Genomic DNA, 15,134 nt, shown 5'->3' with positions numbered 1-15,134 from the left:
ATAACACCTATTTCCCGGTCCAGCTCTCGGCGCTGTTCCGGTGTAAATAATGTCGGGGGTATCCTGATTCGCTGCCTGGGCCGCGAATCAGGTCCCCCCGACATATCTTCGTCCTCCGAGGAGTCTCGTAGTACATTGGCTCTAAGCCGCCGTGCTCTGAAACCCTCCATGGGCACTCCGTGGAGGCGGTCCTCAATGTCCGCCCCGTCCGAGAGGGGAGACGGAGACCTGAAAGGCCCGCTCCCATCGAGCCGGGGACGGCCACGTGCCCGCTTCCTCGCACGCTGAGTCCCGGATTCGGCGGGCACACCCGGAATATCCGGGGTTACCACTACCTCCTCCGATGACTCAGGCGCGGGAGGGGAGACCGCCTCCACCGCGCCCCTGGAGGTTTGTACAACCTCCTCCACCTCTGGCCGATCCACATCCACGGTGGTGCCCGGAAGAGACTCATCGGGTGAGCTAGGCTCACCCTCGCTCCTCCGGCCACCCCCGCGGATGCGGATCGGCGAGCGCGAGCGCGACCGACGTCGCCCCCCGCCTCCGCCAGGCTGATCGGCATCCGCCTCGCGGCGTCCGCCGAGCAGCCGGCCCGGAGACAGGAGCGCGTCCGACGCGCCCCGCAAACCGGGCCCCGTCCACCGACTTCCGCCTCGCGGCTTCGGTCGGGTGACAGGACCGACGTCTCCCCAGTGGGAGGCACGGGGGCCTCGGCCTTATCGGCCGGCTCCACCCCGGGCCGCCCACCGGGCAGCGAATCATACCCCTCGACCACGCCCGTTGCGGGGGCCACGGCTCGTTGAGCCGGCTCCACCCCGGTTTCGTCCTCGGTGGAGGAGGAAATCTCCTCCTCCTCCGAGTCCGTAAGGACGTAGTAATCAGGGTACAAGGCGGCCAATTCCCTTCGCTTGTCCCGAGTCCGACGCTTGAGCCTTCTGGTCTCACGCCGAAGGCGCGTCACTTCCTCCCGGATTAGCTCCGGGTGCGCTGCTAACTCGAGGTTAGCAGCGGTAACATTCTCCGCAGTCGCTCTGTGGTCGGCGGAGCCTGCGGGCACTCCGCTCGACCGCCCGTCGTTCGATGACGACAGGGGGGGACCCGGGACAATAGCCCCCCCGTGCCGGCCCTGGGGTGTCCGATCACCCCTGGGCGGTAATTTCCCTTTTCGTTTGCCCATGTGTATGTTCCATTGTGGGGTCTTATTTAACGAGGGGAACCCCACCCTCGCCCCGGAGCCTACTCAGGCCGATGTCCGGGGACCATCGGCCCGAGGCGCCATGGGCAAACGGATCCACCAGGGGGAGACGGCCCGAGGAGGCCAGAGACGGGCGCAAGCACCCGCCCCGGACCACCCCGGACCGGCACCCCCACCCAGGCAGCACTCTGCCGACCAACTAAAGTAGTTGGCGTCCGAGACACGAGGCCCCGCCCCGCTGTTACACGGAACGACACCCCGCGCCACGGACGCCACCCTTGGATTTTTTATAGAGGTTTACTCCTCGCAGCCCGGGCGGTGAGACCCAGGCCACCGGTCCGTCCCGCACGTAATTTCAGCACGTGACGGATTACGGTATGCCAGCTCGGGCGCCAGGGTCGCTGAAATCCCTGAATCTACGGCCTACGAGAGACCGCAGACCCCCTAGCGAGCTCGGGAACCGCAGGAACGCCAATTCCTGTATCTGGAGTCGATGCAGGGCCTCGGGAGGCCCCGAAACGACTCCAGACCCCTACGGGGAAGTTTATTTGCACCTTACTTCTCTTGTTATTATCTTTTATTTTATTTTTGTTATCTACATTGTACTCAATCCTGAAGTTATTTTCCTGTATTTTATTCTTAGAGGGCTACGCCCTAGAATAATAATAAACGCTCAGTCAGTAAGTCAGTCAGTCTCTCCGTCATTTTAATTATGCTACATTTAACTTGTCAAATTTCGATCTGTTATCCGGCCGTCAAATATCGGGACGACCGTGAAATCTTTAAGTAAGTTTACATTATTATAATAAATGTACGCCCGCAAATAATAAAATTTAATGCAAATTAGATTACTTAAATGTGCACTTGCAAGTTAAAAGTAGCACTTTTAAAACGCACAAAAAGGAAAGAAAGGAGAGAGAGAGAGAGAAAGAGAGAGAGAGAGAGATAGAGACGAGGAAGAAGGAGGCTTTTAACAAGTTTAAGCACGTTCACTCACGCACACGGCAATCAGCTTATTGTTTCCACGATGCGACAGTTCAATTTAAATTTGTCCTTTATCCAGATCTATCCCTCGAAGTTGTTTCATATTTTACCACATTACTATTTACTCTGCACTTGATCGATAAACGCGGAACTACGCGACGAACCGATCGATCAACTTTATTAATTACTATTCTAATCACTACAATTATTCGATTAAAATTACTCGAAGAAACACGTGTTTACGTTACGATCACACAACACGTGTTCACTCGACGATATCAAGCAGTCGACTGGATATTATTGGTTATGTTGTTATAAGAGTGTCGAACGATTGGTTAAAGCCATAAGTCAAAACGCAGCAATTTAAAATGCAAATATTGGTTAATACAATTTACATCAATACAATTTATTAGAAAAATGTTGCAAATGCATATTTATCATTATTTGTTAAAAATTGTATGATAGTGACTTTATCAAGATAATTAAATATTATTCATTCTAAATATTCAAAAAATAATTTTATCAAAATCAATTTTTTCTAAATACTTTTTCTATTTCTTATTTTTGAATATTTGTGAAAACTGTGAAAATATTCCTCAGAATAAAATATTTGATTGCCCTGAAAAGGGCAAATTATCCGTTGCTGCAAGGAGATTTCAAGAATTATATCCTTAAAGTTGTTTTATAATAAATATTCTAAATAATTATCTTGATAAAGTCACTTACAATTTTTAACAAGTAATAATAAACATGCATTTGCCATATTTTTCTAATAAATTGTATCGATGTAAATCATATTAATCAATATTTTCATTTTGAATTACCGCGTTTTGACTTATGGCTTTAACCAATCGTTCGACACTCTTATAACGACATAACCAATAACATTCAGTCGACTGCTTTATATCGTCGAGTGAACACGTGTTGTGTGATCGTAACGTAAATACGTGTTTCTTCGAGTAATTTTAACGCATTGAATGATTGTAGTGATTACAGTAGTGATTAATAGTAATTAATAAAGTCGATCGATCGGTTCGTCGCGTAGTTCCACGTTTATCAATCAAATGAAGAGTAAATAGTGTAAATGTGGTGAAATATGAAACAACTTCGAGGGATAGATCTGGATAAAGCACAAATTTAAATTAAATTGTCGCTTCGTGGAAACAATAAGCTGATCGCCATGTGCGTAAGTAAACGTGCTTAAACTTGTTCAAAGCCCCCCCCGTCTCTCTCTCTCTCTCTCCTTTCTATCCCTTTTGTGCGTTTTAAAAGTTCTACTTTTAACTTGCAAGTGCACATTTAAGTAATCTAATTTGCATTAAATTTTATTATTCGCGGGCGTACATTTATTATAATAATGTAAACTTACTTGAAGATTTCACGGTCATCCCGATATTTGACGGCCGGATGACAGATCGAAATTTGGCAAGCATTAAATATAGCATAATTAAAGTGACAGAGAGAGAGAGAGAGAGAGAGAGAGAAAGTTTAAATAGGAATGTGCTGTCCATGTACTTTTGTCAGTCATTTGAGCGCAGGAGATGCCTCACGGAAACACCTGCGTGCAACAGTGAGTCTCGCCGCCCCTGTCTTCCACTTGTACCTGACCCTAATACGCTAACTAATTCTTATTGTAACTTGAAAACTAAGCTTCGGACAAATTTTTGCAAAAGGAAAAATCGTCTCAGAATTCGATTACGAATATGCCAGCTTCGGGACCAATAGGTTATTTTGAATCACCCTGTATAGACTTATACATATCAATATTAAAAACTAAGTAATGTTAATATATTTGTTCTTTTCATTGCAGAATCAAACATTAGTTTTTCTCCACCACATAGCCCTGACATTTCAAATAATGAAAGAGAAATACGTTCTCCGTTAGAATCAGACGCATTATGGAATAGGAAGAGACCTTCAACAGACGTACAATTACGACTTACAGGAACAAGTTCATCTAAACAACTTGGTTCATCTTCGCCAGTATCTATCGGGTCTTCATCCAGCTCGGATCTGCCAATAAGATTTAAAAATAAAGTAAGACGTAAATCTCCAGACAAAATAGAAGAGTCTTTTCTTAAGTTAACGTCAGCAGTTTCGACACACTTGGAAAATAAAAACTTGGAAAATATCAACCTTAATGTTCCATTTTCTCAAATGGCTGATGAAGATGATATCTTTTCAAAAACAGTTGCATGTCAATTGAAAAAAATTACGGAGCCACAAAAAACAAAAATTAAAAGGGAAATTATGAAATTATGAAAGTGTTCGAGTTCTAAAGATTCACATTAAATTTCCTATTTAAATTGTTCTACCATCAAACGTTTTAACAGCAATTTATTTTTCTAAGTCTTTAAGATTAAATGTTATTAAAAACACATTAGTATAAATGTTACAGTAGTCATTACGAAGTTATAGATCATACATTTTAATTTAATCGAAAATTGAAACAAACGCAGTAAAAAAAATTTTAGGGGTGATTGGAAACAGCACGATTTGACACTACCACTCAGCGCTTGACCAGTAGAAAAATTCTCTAGGCAATCGATTATTACAAAGATATAATTATTGAAGCTGAAAATACGCTTATGCTAAATTCTTCAAAAGAGGAAGACTGTTTATTAATCGATTTATTAAAAAGTTGCCCACATCTTTACAATAAGAAAAATAAAGATCTAAAAGATATTTTAAAAAGTAATTCCTGGAGAGATTGCACAAACTTAAATGTAACAGGTATAGAAAATATTTATTTATTATATTAATGTTTTGTGCAGTTATAACAAATATCTTTCATTTTTAATAATTATTGATTTTGGTTTTTAATAATTATTGATTGATAATTAGTTCGTAAGTTTACATTTTACATTTTAAATCTCTATTATATCCTTTGTGAATATATTCTATTTGCCATGGTACTTCACTTTGTGATGATGACAAATATTTAGCTAAGATATCTCTTTGATTATAAGCTTCTCTAACTGCTCTATGTATATTAGTAGTTCGCAAATTATTAACGCTATCAAAACCTAATCTCCATTCTTCTTCTATAGCATGTCCTGTATTATCTTCATAATCAACATAATTCACTGGCCGCTATGAGTGGTGGTGTCCAATCGTGCGTTGCCCAAATTTTTGAGTTATATATCTCATATATAAATTGTCGAATTTTTTATTATTAATAAGTTAGCATTATCAAAATAAGCAGTGTTTATTTTATTCAAATTGAGTTTGGAAAGGAAAGAAGAGAAGCAATGACGAATTAAACTAATATCATTGATTCAAACTGCACATTTTTGTAGTCTTTCTTCTTCGCGTTGATTATTTCATCCGTAAAAAGAAATTAATTATATATGAGACATATAATTTAATTATATATGCGACATAAAAGTTATTGTTAGTGCACGTTTCTTTAATAATTTTGTAAGCATTCATTTACTTATTCGATGTGCAATTGAGGCTACTTGATCTCCTGTTTGATGAGCATAAGTAATATGTATGTATAATATTGCTATACATATATTTAACCTTATGTAATATTCACTTGAAACTTTCGCATGTTTTATTAATAATTTTGCGCATGTTTTATTAATAATTTTATAAGTTGATTTATCTATTTAATGTGCAATTGAGGCTATTTAATCTATTTACTAGCACATTTAATTTGTTAAAAATCATTAATTGCAATAATTAAAATAATGTATCTTTTATCAATAAAGTCTATTGAACTTAATATTTTTTTATCCTTTGATTATATTTCCTTTCGATCACTAATATTAATATCTTTTTTAATTCTTTCATTTCACATTATCTAATACTATGTTGTTAAATAATGTACATTAATATACAGGGCATTCATTTAAATATTAATATAAGAATTTCTCGCGAATTTTATTCAAAATTTCAAATAAGATTACAAAAGTCCTTTCATATAACTTTAAAATAATTTATTTTAGTGTACTTTTTGATGTTTCTTGAGAAACAAAAATAAGAGTAAAGTTTGATTATTAGGATGTATCATCCATACAATTTCGTTCATATATTAAAGAATAAACTGAAATTGAAAATATGTGTGTGTGTGCGTGTGTGTGTTTGTGTGTCAATATTAATACTTTTCGTATAAAAATATATACTTATGAAACTATTCAATAATGTCAATATTTTTAACAACACACAATTCCATTTCCTTTATTTGCTATCATTCTTATAATACTCTCAATGGAAAATTTTGAATGTGATTATATCGTTAATATGATATTAAAAAAAAGTAAAATGAGTGCAAACAATTTTTTAAACAATAACTGAATCAAAAATATTGAAAAAACACTATATACATATACAGGGTGTCTGAAAAAAAGGGTCACATATTTTGATAGCAAGTAGTATTGATCAAAACAAAAAGAAAAGGTCTAATTAACATGGGTCCTGAAACTAATATCTTCAAAGATACAAGCTATTTTGTTATTCGAGCTCTTTGTCATTTTCTTATTAGTCGTGTCATCTTTAGAATGTCTCCTGATATTTACATTTGCAATAAATACTACAAGTCAAACGATATTGCGTAGGCCTTGACGAATGTAAGCAGCCCTAGTAAACAAAAGTGTTTACTACTGATGCTATACGAGAGTTCGTCAGTACGGATTAACCGTCTCAGTAAGCATTAAAATTTTTTGTTTTTTGTAAAAAAAGGAGTTTTTATTTTGTTATCATATGTACATACATTTAGTTTCTTTATTTCAATATTTTTTATAGAAGATTAATGATTACATTTTATATTAAAATAAAAATTATTTTTTTATCTCTTTTTGTTTATTTTTTATTTTTTAAGGCACCTAGAAAAAAGATATCTCCATTGTACCCCACTCTTTCCTACTCCTTTGTTCATTACATTCTAAAGATGACCCGACTAATAAGAAAATGACAAAGAGCTCAAATAATAAAATAGCTTGTATCTTTGAAGATATTAGTTTCAGGACCCATGTTAATTAGACGTTTTCTTTTTGTTTTGATCAATACTACTTGCTATCAAAATATGTGACCCTTTTTTTCAGACACCCTGTATATAAGCAATATATATGAAATATTTAAAAATGTACAATACAGCAGGTATGACTTCAAGTTTGAACTTTATTTACTTACAAAACAACAAAATTAAGCATTATAATAAATAATGATACAGAAATACGTTCTCCGTTAGAATCAGACGCATTACGGAATAGGAAGAGACTTTCAACAGACGTATAATTACGACTTACAGAAACAAGTTCATCTAAACAACTTGGTTTATCTTCGCCAGTATCTATCGGGTCTTCATCCAGCTCGGATCTGCCAATAAGATTTAAAAATAAAGTAAGACGCAAATCTCCAGACAAAGTAGAAGTCTTTTCTTAAGTTAACGTCAGCAGTTTCGACACACTTGGAAAATAAAAACTTGGAAAATATCAACCCTAATGTTCCATTTTCTCAAATGGCTGATGAAGATGATATCTTTTCAAAAACAGTTGCAATTGAAAAAAATTACAAAGCCACAAAAAATAAAAATTAAAAGGGAAATTATGAAATTAGTGTCCAAATTCTAAAGCAAAGTTTGAGATCTTAAAATTGTGTTTGTTTATAAAAGAAAATCAATAACTTTTTCATTTTTGTAAGAGTAATTTGGCACTTTCAGCTCTAATAGTTATTATTGCTTAATTACAGAATCTTCAAATATATCAAGGCAATCAAATATAAGTGATATTAACAAACCGATTTTAAAGACTACAGCAACAATAACTTCGTTATCTTCTACAAGTTTCCAACATTCTATATTACGTATATTTCCAGAGAGATATGAACTTGGATACATGACAGATACTGCTAAATATTTAAGTGTATACAGATTTATACATATCAATATTAAAAATGAAGTAATGTTAACATATTCGTTCTCTTCATTGCAGAATCAAACATTAGTTTTTCTCCACTACATAGCCTTGACATTTCAAATAATAAAACAGAAATACGTTCTCCATTAAAATTAGACGCATTACAGAATAAGAAAAGACCTTCGACAGACGTACAAATTACAACTTACAGAAACAAGTTCATCTGAACAATTTGACTCATCTTCAGCAGTATCTATCAGGTCATCCAGTTCGGTTCCGCTAATAAGATTAAAAAATAAAGCATATGGCATAAATCATCTCAAGTACTTAAATTTATAAAAAAATTATAATTTTCTCTTCATACCTTTAATATTTTTGTTGTTGTCATATGTTATGTCACGTTCCTAGACAACACTAATCCAAAATTGGAATTTAAAACATCTTTTACAAAAATATCTCTAAACTTCTTTAGAATGTCTTTAAGAAGTCTTATATCTCAATTTTGAATATATGTGTATATACATATATATATATATATATGTATGTGTATATATATATATATATATATATATATATATATATATATATATATGTATATATATGTTACAATTAAAACCCGAAATCCGTCAAAACCAGAATTTACTGGTAAATTCTAGTTTTAACTAAGCCAGCTCGGCAATTCGCGTTCTAACTGAAATAATGTAGTCAAAACTAGAATTGACCGAGTGCTTTAGTACATTCGCGTTCTAACTGAAATAATTTAGTCAAAACTAGAATTGACCGAGTGCTTTAGTAAATTCGCGTTTTAACTGAAACAATTCAGTTAAAACTAGAATTGACTGACCGCTTTAGTAAATTCGCGTTTTAACTGAAACAATTCAGTTAAAACTAGAATTGACTGATTGCTCTTAATGAATTCGCATTCTAACGTGTCGCCTTTCGGTGTTTGGGCGTAACACATATATGTATAATATTCACAAAATAAAAATTAAGATTCTTGCATTATAATTATATTGAAATAATGCTGATTGATGATGTTTATTATCATTTCAGTCAGGTTATATTGGTTTTGTAACTTATTCCGTAACAAACATTTTTATTATGTTGATTATATAGGAGAGAAGAGAAACATTTCAAACAAAATTTTTATAAAATAAATTGTCAGTGAAGTTAAAATTTTAATTAAAGTAATTATATAAGTAATAATATTATAAGTAATAATATAATATAAGTAATAGGTAATATAAGTAATAATATTATAAGTAAAAAACTTAATAAGTAATAATACCTAATATTTTTTTATATAATACTGTATCTTTCACCTTTAAAACTAAATGCTACGAATAACTGGATGAAATTAGAAATTAGAAAATAGATTTATATAGCTCAAAAACTACTTATTCTTACAAGGCATACTGTTATGGCATTTAGAGTTGCAAAGATTGCCCTTTTTCATACAAAAGCAACGCTTTGAAGTGCAATTTTTTGTGCAAGCACAGCAGACAAAGCCTTGTCCTGTACCAACGGCGCCTTTTCTAGCTGCAGTTCTCAAGGAAATTTCCTGTTTCGGCACTTGTTCTTGAGTCAAGAATATTTGAGGAGATATATCAAATTCAGATCTGAAAAAAATATTAATGTAACATATTTTCTGAATTATTAATCGGCTTGGAAATTCACCAAACTTACCTGCAATATAATTTATTTAGAATTCCGTCCTTTGTGCCAATTTTGTATAATCCATCTTCATTTCTTTCAAGAACGATACCTATGAGATTTCGTAAGTCTGCCTTTCCTCTGTCAACATCTGGAATGGGTATAATGATATTAGCTCCTATATCAACCGGAGAATGAGTTGCATCGGAAATCAATTGCATTCTTTTGGCCTGTTTCTCCAAATTTTCTTTGGCTTCCTTCCTGGCTAAGGAGATGTTTGACGATATTGTAGTTAGCATCGCCTCCGCTTCATCTTCTTGTACTTCTTCAACTATTTCAGTTTCCTCGTGCTCTGTATTCATCTGCTCGATTATGTTCTGAAGGTCATTTTCATCATGGATATTTGTAATCATATCAGATGGCAATGATGATATCGTCAGTCCAACTCTTGGTTTAATTCCAAACATTGCTTTATAAGGTGATTGTTTGATTCCAAAATGAAGTGCTCTATTTTTCATAAATTGTACAAATTTAAGACCATTCGACCATTTGGTGGTATTGTTGTCTTTCAGCCATGAAGCCAACATGTTTTCTATGTCCTGGTTGGCTCTTTCAACTGAACCCTGACTTTGGCTATGTCTTGGCTTTCCGTGAACAATTTTTAACTCCGGCCAATATGTAAATAACTCTTCTATGACAGAATTGACAAATTCTCTACCATTATCAGAGTGTAAAATACAGGGAGCTCCAAATGTCAAAAAAATATCAGTAAGTTGCAAAGCAACTTCTTCAGCTCTTTTGCTCTGGAGCGCTCGCAGTAAGATAAATTTCGTTAAATGGTCTTGGTAAACCATAATAAATTTAAATTGTTCATCAGCCTGAGATTGCATGTCGATTAAATCTACTTGACAACGGCTATTCATTTCTGAGTGAAGGATCGGCTTAGAAACCAAACCTTTCTTGCGCTTGCTTCTTTTTTGTTGACAAGTTTCGCACATTGACAAAAAAATATTTATCATTTCATTAGTTATATTGGCGTATTTCCTCGATGTTTCCTTCTTCATTCTGTCTCGACCTCCATGTCCTACAGCTATATGCGCACTTTCTATGACGTCGTATATTTCTTCTGCTGGCAAATAATACTTGACTGGTTCGTCTTTTGAAATCAACTTTTTCGTTCCACCGATTTCAAAAACATCAAATCTTTTAACTCTTCGGTATTGCAAAGGCGTCTTCTTTATTGCAGCTTTAGCTTCTTCAGTCTCCGCTAATAACTTATCGTATTCATCTCTTTTCATCACATTATAGTGACTTTCCTTCCTTTCTAAAGTTAGCAATTCCTCCAGGAAACGCAATTTCCAGCTTTTTCTAGACAAATTCTCACATTCCATTTTGTCACTCATCGCCAATGTCTGCGCAGAAAGAACATCCGAACACATCTGACTTGCACGACTGCACGTAAACAATTGATAAGCGCGCCGGTGACACGTTAGAACACGAATTCACTAAGCGAACAGTCAATTCTAGTTTTAACTAAATTGTTTCAGTTAAAACGCGAATTTACTAAAGCGGTCAGTTAATTCTAGTTTTAACTGAATTGTTTCAGTTAAAACGCGAATTTACTAAAGCGGTCAGTCAATTCTAGTTTTAACTGAATTGTTTCAGTTAAAACGCGAATTTACTAAAGCACTCGGTCAATTCTAGTTTTGACTAAATTATTTCAGTTAGAACGCGAATGTACTAAAGCACTCGGTCAATTCTAGTTTTGACTACATTATTTCAGTTAGAACGCGAATTGCCGAGCTGGCTTAGTTAAAACTAGAATTTACCAGTAAATTCGGGTTTTGACGGATTTCGGGTTTTAACTGTAACATATATATATATATATATATATACAGGGTGTTTCAAACCACACGTACACCCCTTTTTCTTCGCAGGATTAGGACCAATCAAAAATATGTTCAGACGAAAGTTGTAGGGTTTCAAAAGATCTATTCAATGATCTTATCAGTTTGACCTTGGATGGCGTCGCCAAGGTCAGATCGAAATCATATTAAGTTTTTTAAATGGAACACCCTATTTTTGATTCCAGAATCTAATGTAACTTTCAAGCCGCACAACTCGGAAAGTAGTCAACGAAAATAAACATTCTTATAGTGTTTTGGAAAGGTCTTGACACCAGCTATTAGATTCTTGAATCAAAAATAGGGTGTTCCATTTAAAAAACTTAATATGATTTCGATCTGACCTTGGCGACGCTATCAAAGGTCAAACTGATAAGATCATTGAATAGATCTTTTGAAACCCTACAACTTTCGTCTGAACATATTTTTGATTGGTCCTAATCCTGCGAAGAGAAAAGAGGTGTACGGGTGGTCTGAAACACCCTGTATATATATATATATATATATATATATATATTGTATATATATATATATATATATATATATATATATATATATATATATATATATATATATAATCTAGGTTTTTATCAGAGCATAAGTAAAAACACTAAAATGAAACATTAAAATAATATTTGATCTAAGTAAAAAAGCAATGCTAAACTTTTTGTATTACTTTGAAACACAATATAGAACAATCTGTAATTTTTTCATAATTTTCTTTCAATCTCTACATTTAATTCTTTTTTACAAAATAACGAGCATTTTTATAAAAAAAAAAAACGTAAACGCAACATGTAACGCGACTTTTACTTATTTGCAGATAGAATATAATGCTCCAAATATACGGACAACATATGATAACAGACAAGATATATGAACAGAATGCAAGCCGATGAACCATTTACCATACAATATCGCAATAGTTAAATATATATGAGCTTGCACTCGTACAAGGAAATCTCAGTTCATTAATATATCTTCAGTGAAAAACATACATAAGCACGCGCGCACGTATATACACATACATTCTTATTTTTCCTCTTATACAGCTTTTAATAGCAAATTTGGTGGCGAACAATTTGCCATTTTATATTAAAATTTGGGAGAAAAAAATGAAAGACCATAACGATTATTACAAAGATATAACTATTGAAGCTAAAAACATGTTTATACTAAATTTTTCAAAAGAGGAAGACTGTTTATTAATCAATTTGGTAAAAAGTTGCCCCCATCTTTACGATAAAAAAAATAAGGATTTTAAAAATATTTTAAAAAGTAATAATTCCTGCAGATTGCACAAAATGTAACAAGTATAGAAAATGTAACAGATATAGAAAATATTCATTTATATTAATATTTTGTGCAATCATAATAAATATCTTTCATGGTTTTTAATAATTATTGATCGATAATAAGTTCGTAAGTTTACATTTTATATTAAATCTCTATTATATCCCCTGTGAATATATTCTATTTGCCATGGAACTTCACCTTGTGATGATGACAAATATTCAGCTAAGATATCTCTTTGATTATAAGCTTCTCTAACCGCTCTATGTACATTAGTAGCTCGCAAATTATTAACATTCTCAAGACCTAATCTACATTCTCCTTCTATAACATGTCCTGTACTATCTTCGCTATCAACATAATTCACTGGACAGTAACTACTTGTACTTGTATTGTTTTCCGTCATTAAATAATTATGTAAATTTATTGCAGCCATGATTATTACATCTGCATGTCTTGGATCTAAACATATACAACGTTGAAAAAGTCTCCATCTTGAGACTAGAATTCCGAATGTATTTTCAATAATACGTCTAGCTCTTGATAAGCGATAATTAAAAATGGACTTTTTATCAGTTAGAAACTGTCCAGGATAAGGTCGCATTATTCTTTTTGACAAAGGAAATGCCTCATCAGCAACAAAATAATAAGGCATTTCTACATCTGTCAGAGGTAACTTACAATTCTCGACAGGTATATCAAGATTATCACTGTTTAAGCATTTTCCAAATTCTGATTGTGCAAATATACCGCCATCACTTGAGCTTCCATAAGCACCACAATCTACTATAGTAAATTTATATTGATAATCACATGCTGCTAATAACACAATGCTAAAATTTTTCTTATAATTGAAATATAAAGTATCAGAATTTGAAGGTGCTTTTATGAGAAAATGTTTACCATCAATTGCACCTAAACAATTTGGAAAATTCCAATGATTCCAAAATCCAATAGCTATATTTTTCCAGTCTTCTTTTTTAGGTGGGTTTAAATATAACTTAAAATTCTTACTGTTACTACACATGTTTCTTTGATAACTTTATAAGCAGTTGATTCACCTATTCGATGTGCAAATGCAATTGAAGATACCTGATCTCCTGTCGCAAGAAATCTGAAAGAAAAAAGTTATTATACCGGAGCATAATGATAAGGCGTTGTTCTGCAGGTAATGCCCTCCAATGTCTTTTTTGTAAGTGAGGTCGCAATATATTTAATAATTTATTAAAAATTAAAAGATTCATTCTTGTATACTTGAAAAACATTGTTTCATCATCTTTCAATTCTTGGAAAAGATGTTGGAAATCTCCAAATAGTGGTCGACGTACATTTATGGGTCGTACCCAAAACAATCGTTTTTTTTTTTCGTTTCCTCAATAACATATAACTCGCTATGATCGCGGTATAAATATAATAATATGTATCCATCTTAGATCAGAATCTTGTCACATAGGGATTAACAGATTTTGGAAATTTGATCTTTTCCTAATTAATCAGTCAAGTTATGTTACATTGCAAGTAAAAAATAAATTTTATTAAATATTAAATAAGTTATAAAGAATTTTAAATAGTAAAGAAATTTATTAAGAATTTGGCTTATTGGAATAAAATACATAAATTATTGAAATTATAGTACAAAAATTGTATAGGATAACTCTGGTATTTACGCAGCAAAAGACAAAAAAAGTAGGAGTGAAGATAACTTGCTTGCAATTACTCTATTATACAGGATGTTTTTTTTTCAATTTCCCAGACGGATATTTCGGAAACTATGCAAAATACAGAAAAATGTTTCAAGCAAAAGTTATATAGCTCAGAAGGAGACATAAGAAGGTACTATTAGTTTGACCTTGAGTGGCGTGGTAAAGATCAGGTCAAGGTTACATTAATTTTTTTTTAATGGAATGCCCTATTTTTGGTTCCAGGATCAAATATAAGGTATTCTATTTGAAAAAAATTAATGTGACCTTGACCTGACCTTTACCACCTTAGTTAAAATTAATCGTATTTTCTTGTGTCCCCCTCCAAGCCATAGAACTTTCGTTTGAAACATTTTTCTGTATTTTGCGTAGTTTTTGAAATATCCGCCTGGGGAAATAAAAAAAAAACACCCTCTATATTACCTTTACGTTACGTTAGTATTGTGTTCTTTATTCTTGTATTGTAGTTCTTTACTCTTAATTTTTGTGTTGTATTTTACTTTGTTTAGCTTATTAACGGTCACACTTCAATAAAGTAACATAA

The 15,134-nt window shown here is 34.3% G+C and overlaps 1 protein-coding gene across 1 annotated transcript; it reads right to left on the bottom strand.

The window, feature by feature from the left end:
* Positions 1-9,433: 9,433 nt before the first annotated feature.
* LOC105205108 (KRAB-A domain-containing protein 2-like) lies at positions 9,434-11,132 on the bottom strand. The gene is made up of 2 exons (XM_011174403.3): positions 9,727-11,132; positions 9,434-9,659 (listed from the first exon to the last, which is right to left on the bottom strand). The coding sequence occupies exons 1-2, from the start codon at positions 11,130-11,132 to the stop codon at positions 9,434-9,436; spliced, it is 1,632 nt and encodes a 543-aa protein (XP_011172705.3).
* Positions 11,133-15,134: the final 4,002 nt, after the last annotated feature.

This window comes from Solenopsis invicta, chromosome 1 (genome assembly GCF_016802725.1).
Source record: "Solenopsis invicta isolate M01_SB chromosome 1, UNIL_Sinv_3.0, whole genome shotgun sequence".
Lineage (NCBI taxonomy): Eukaryota > Metazoa > Arthropoda > Insecta > Hymenoptera > Formicidae > Solenopsis > Solenopsis invicta.
This window is presented reverse-complemented; position numbering and strand designations above follow the sequence as displayed.

Coding starts and splice junctions, on each gene's coding strand:
- LOC105205108 (XM_011174403.3), bottom strand. CDS start 11,132: ATGTGTTCGGATGTTCTTTCTGCGCAGACATTGGCGATGAGTGACAAA. Junction 9,660..9,726: donor CTAAATAAATTATATTGCAG/GTAAGTTTGGTG, acceptor TATTTTTTTCAG/ATCTGAATTTGATATATCTC.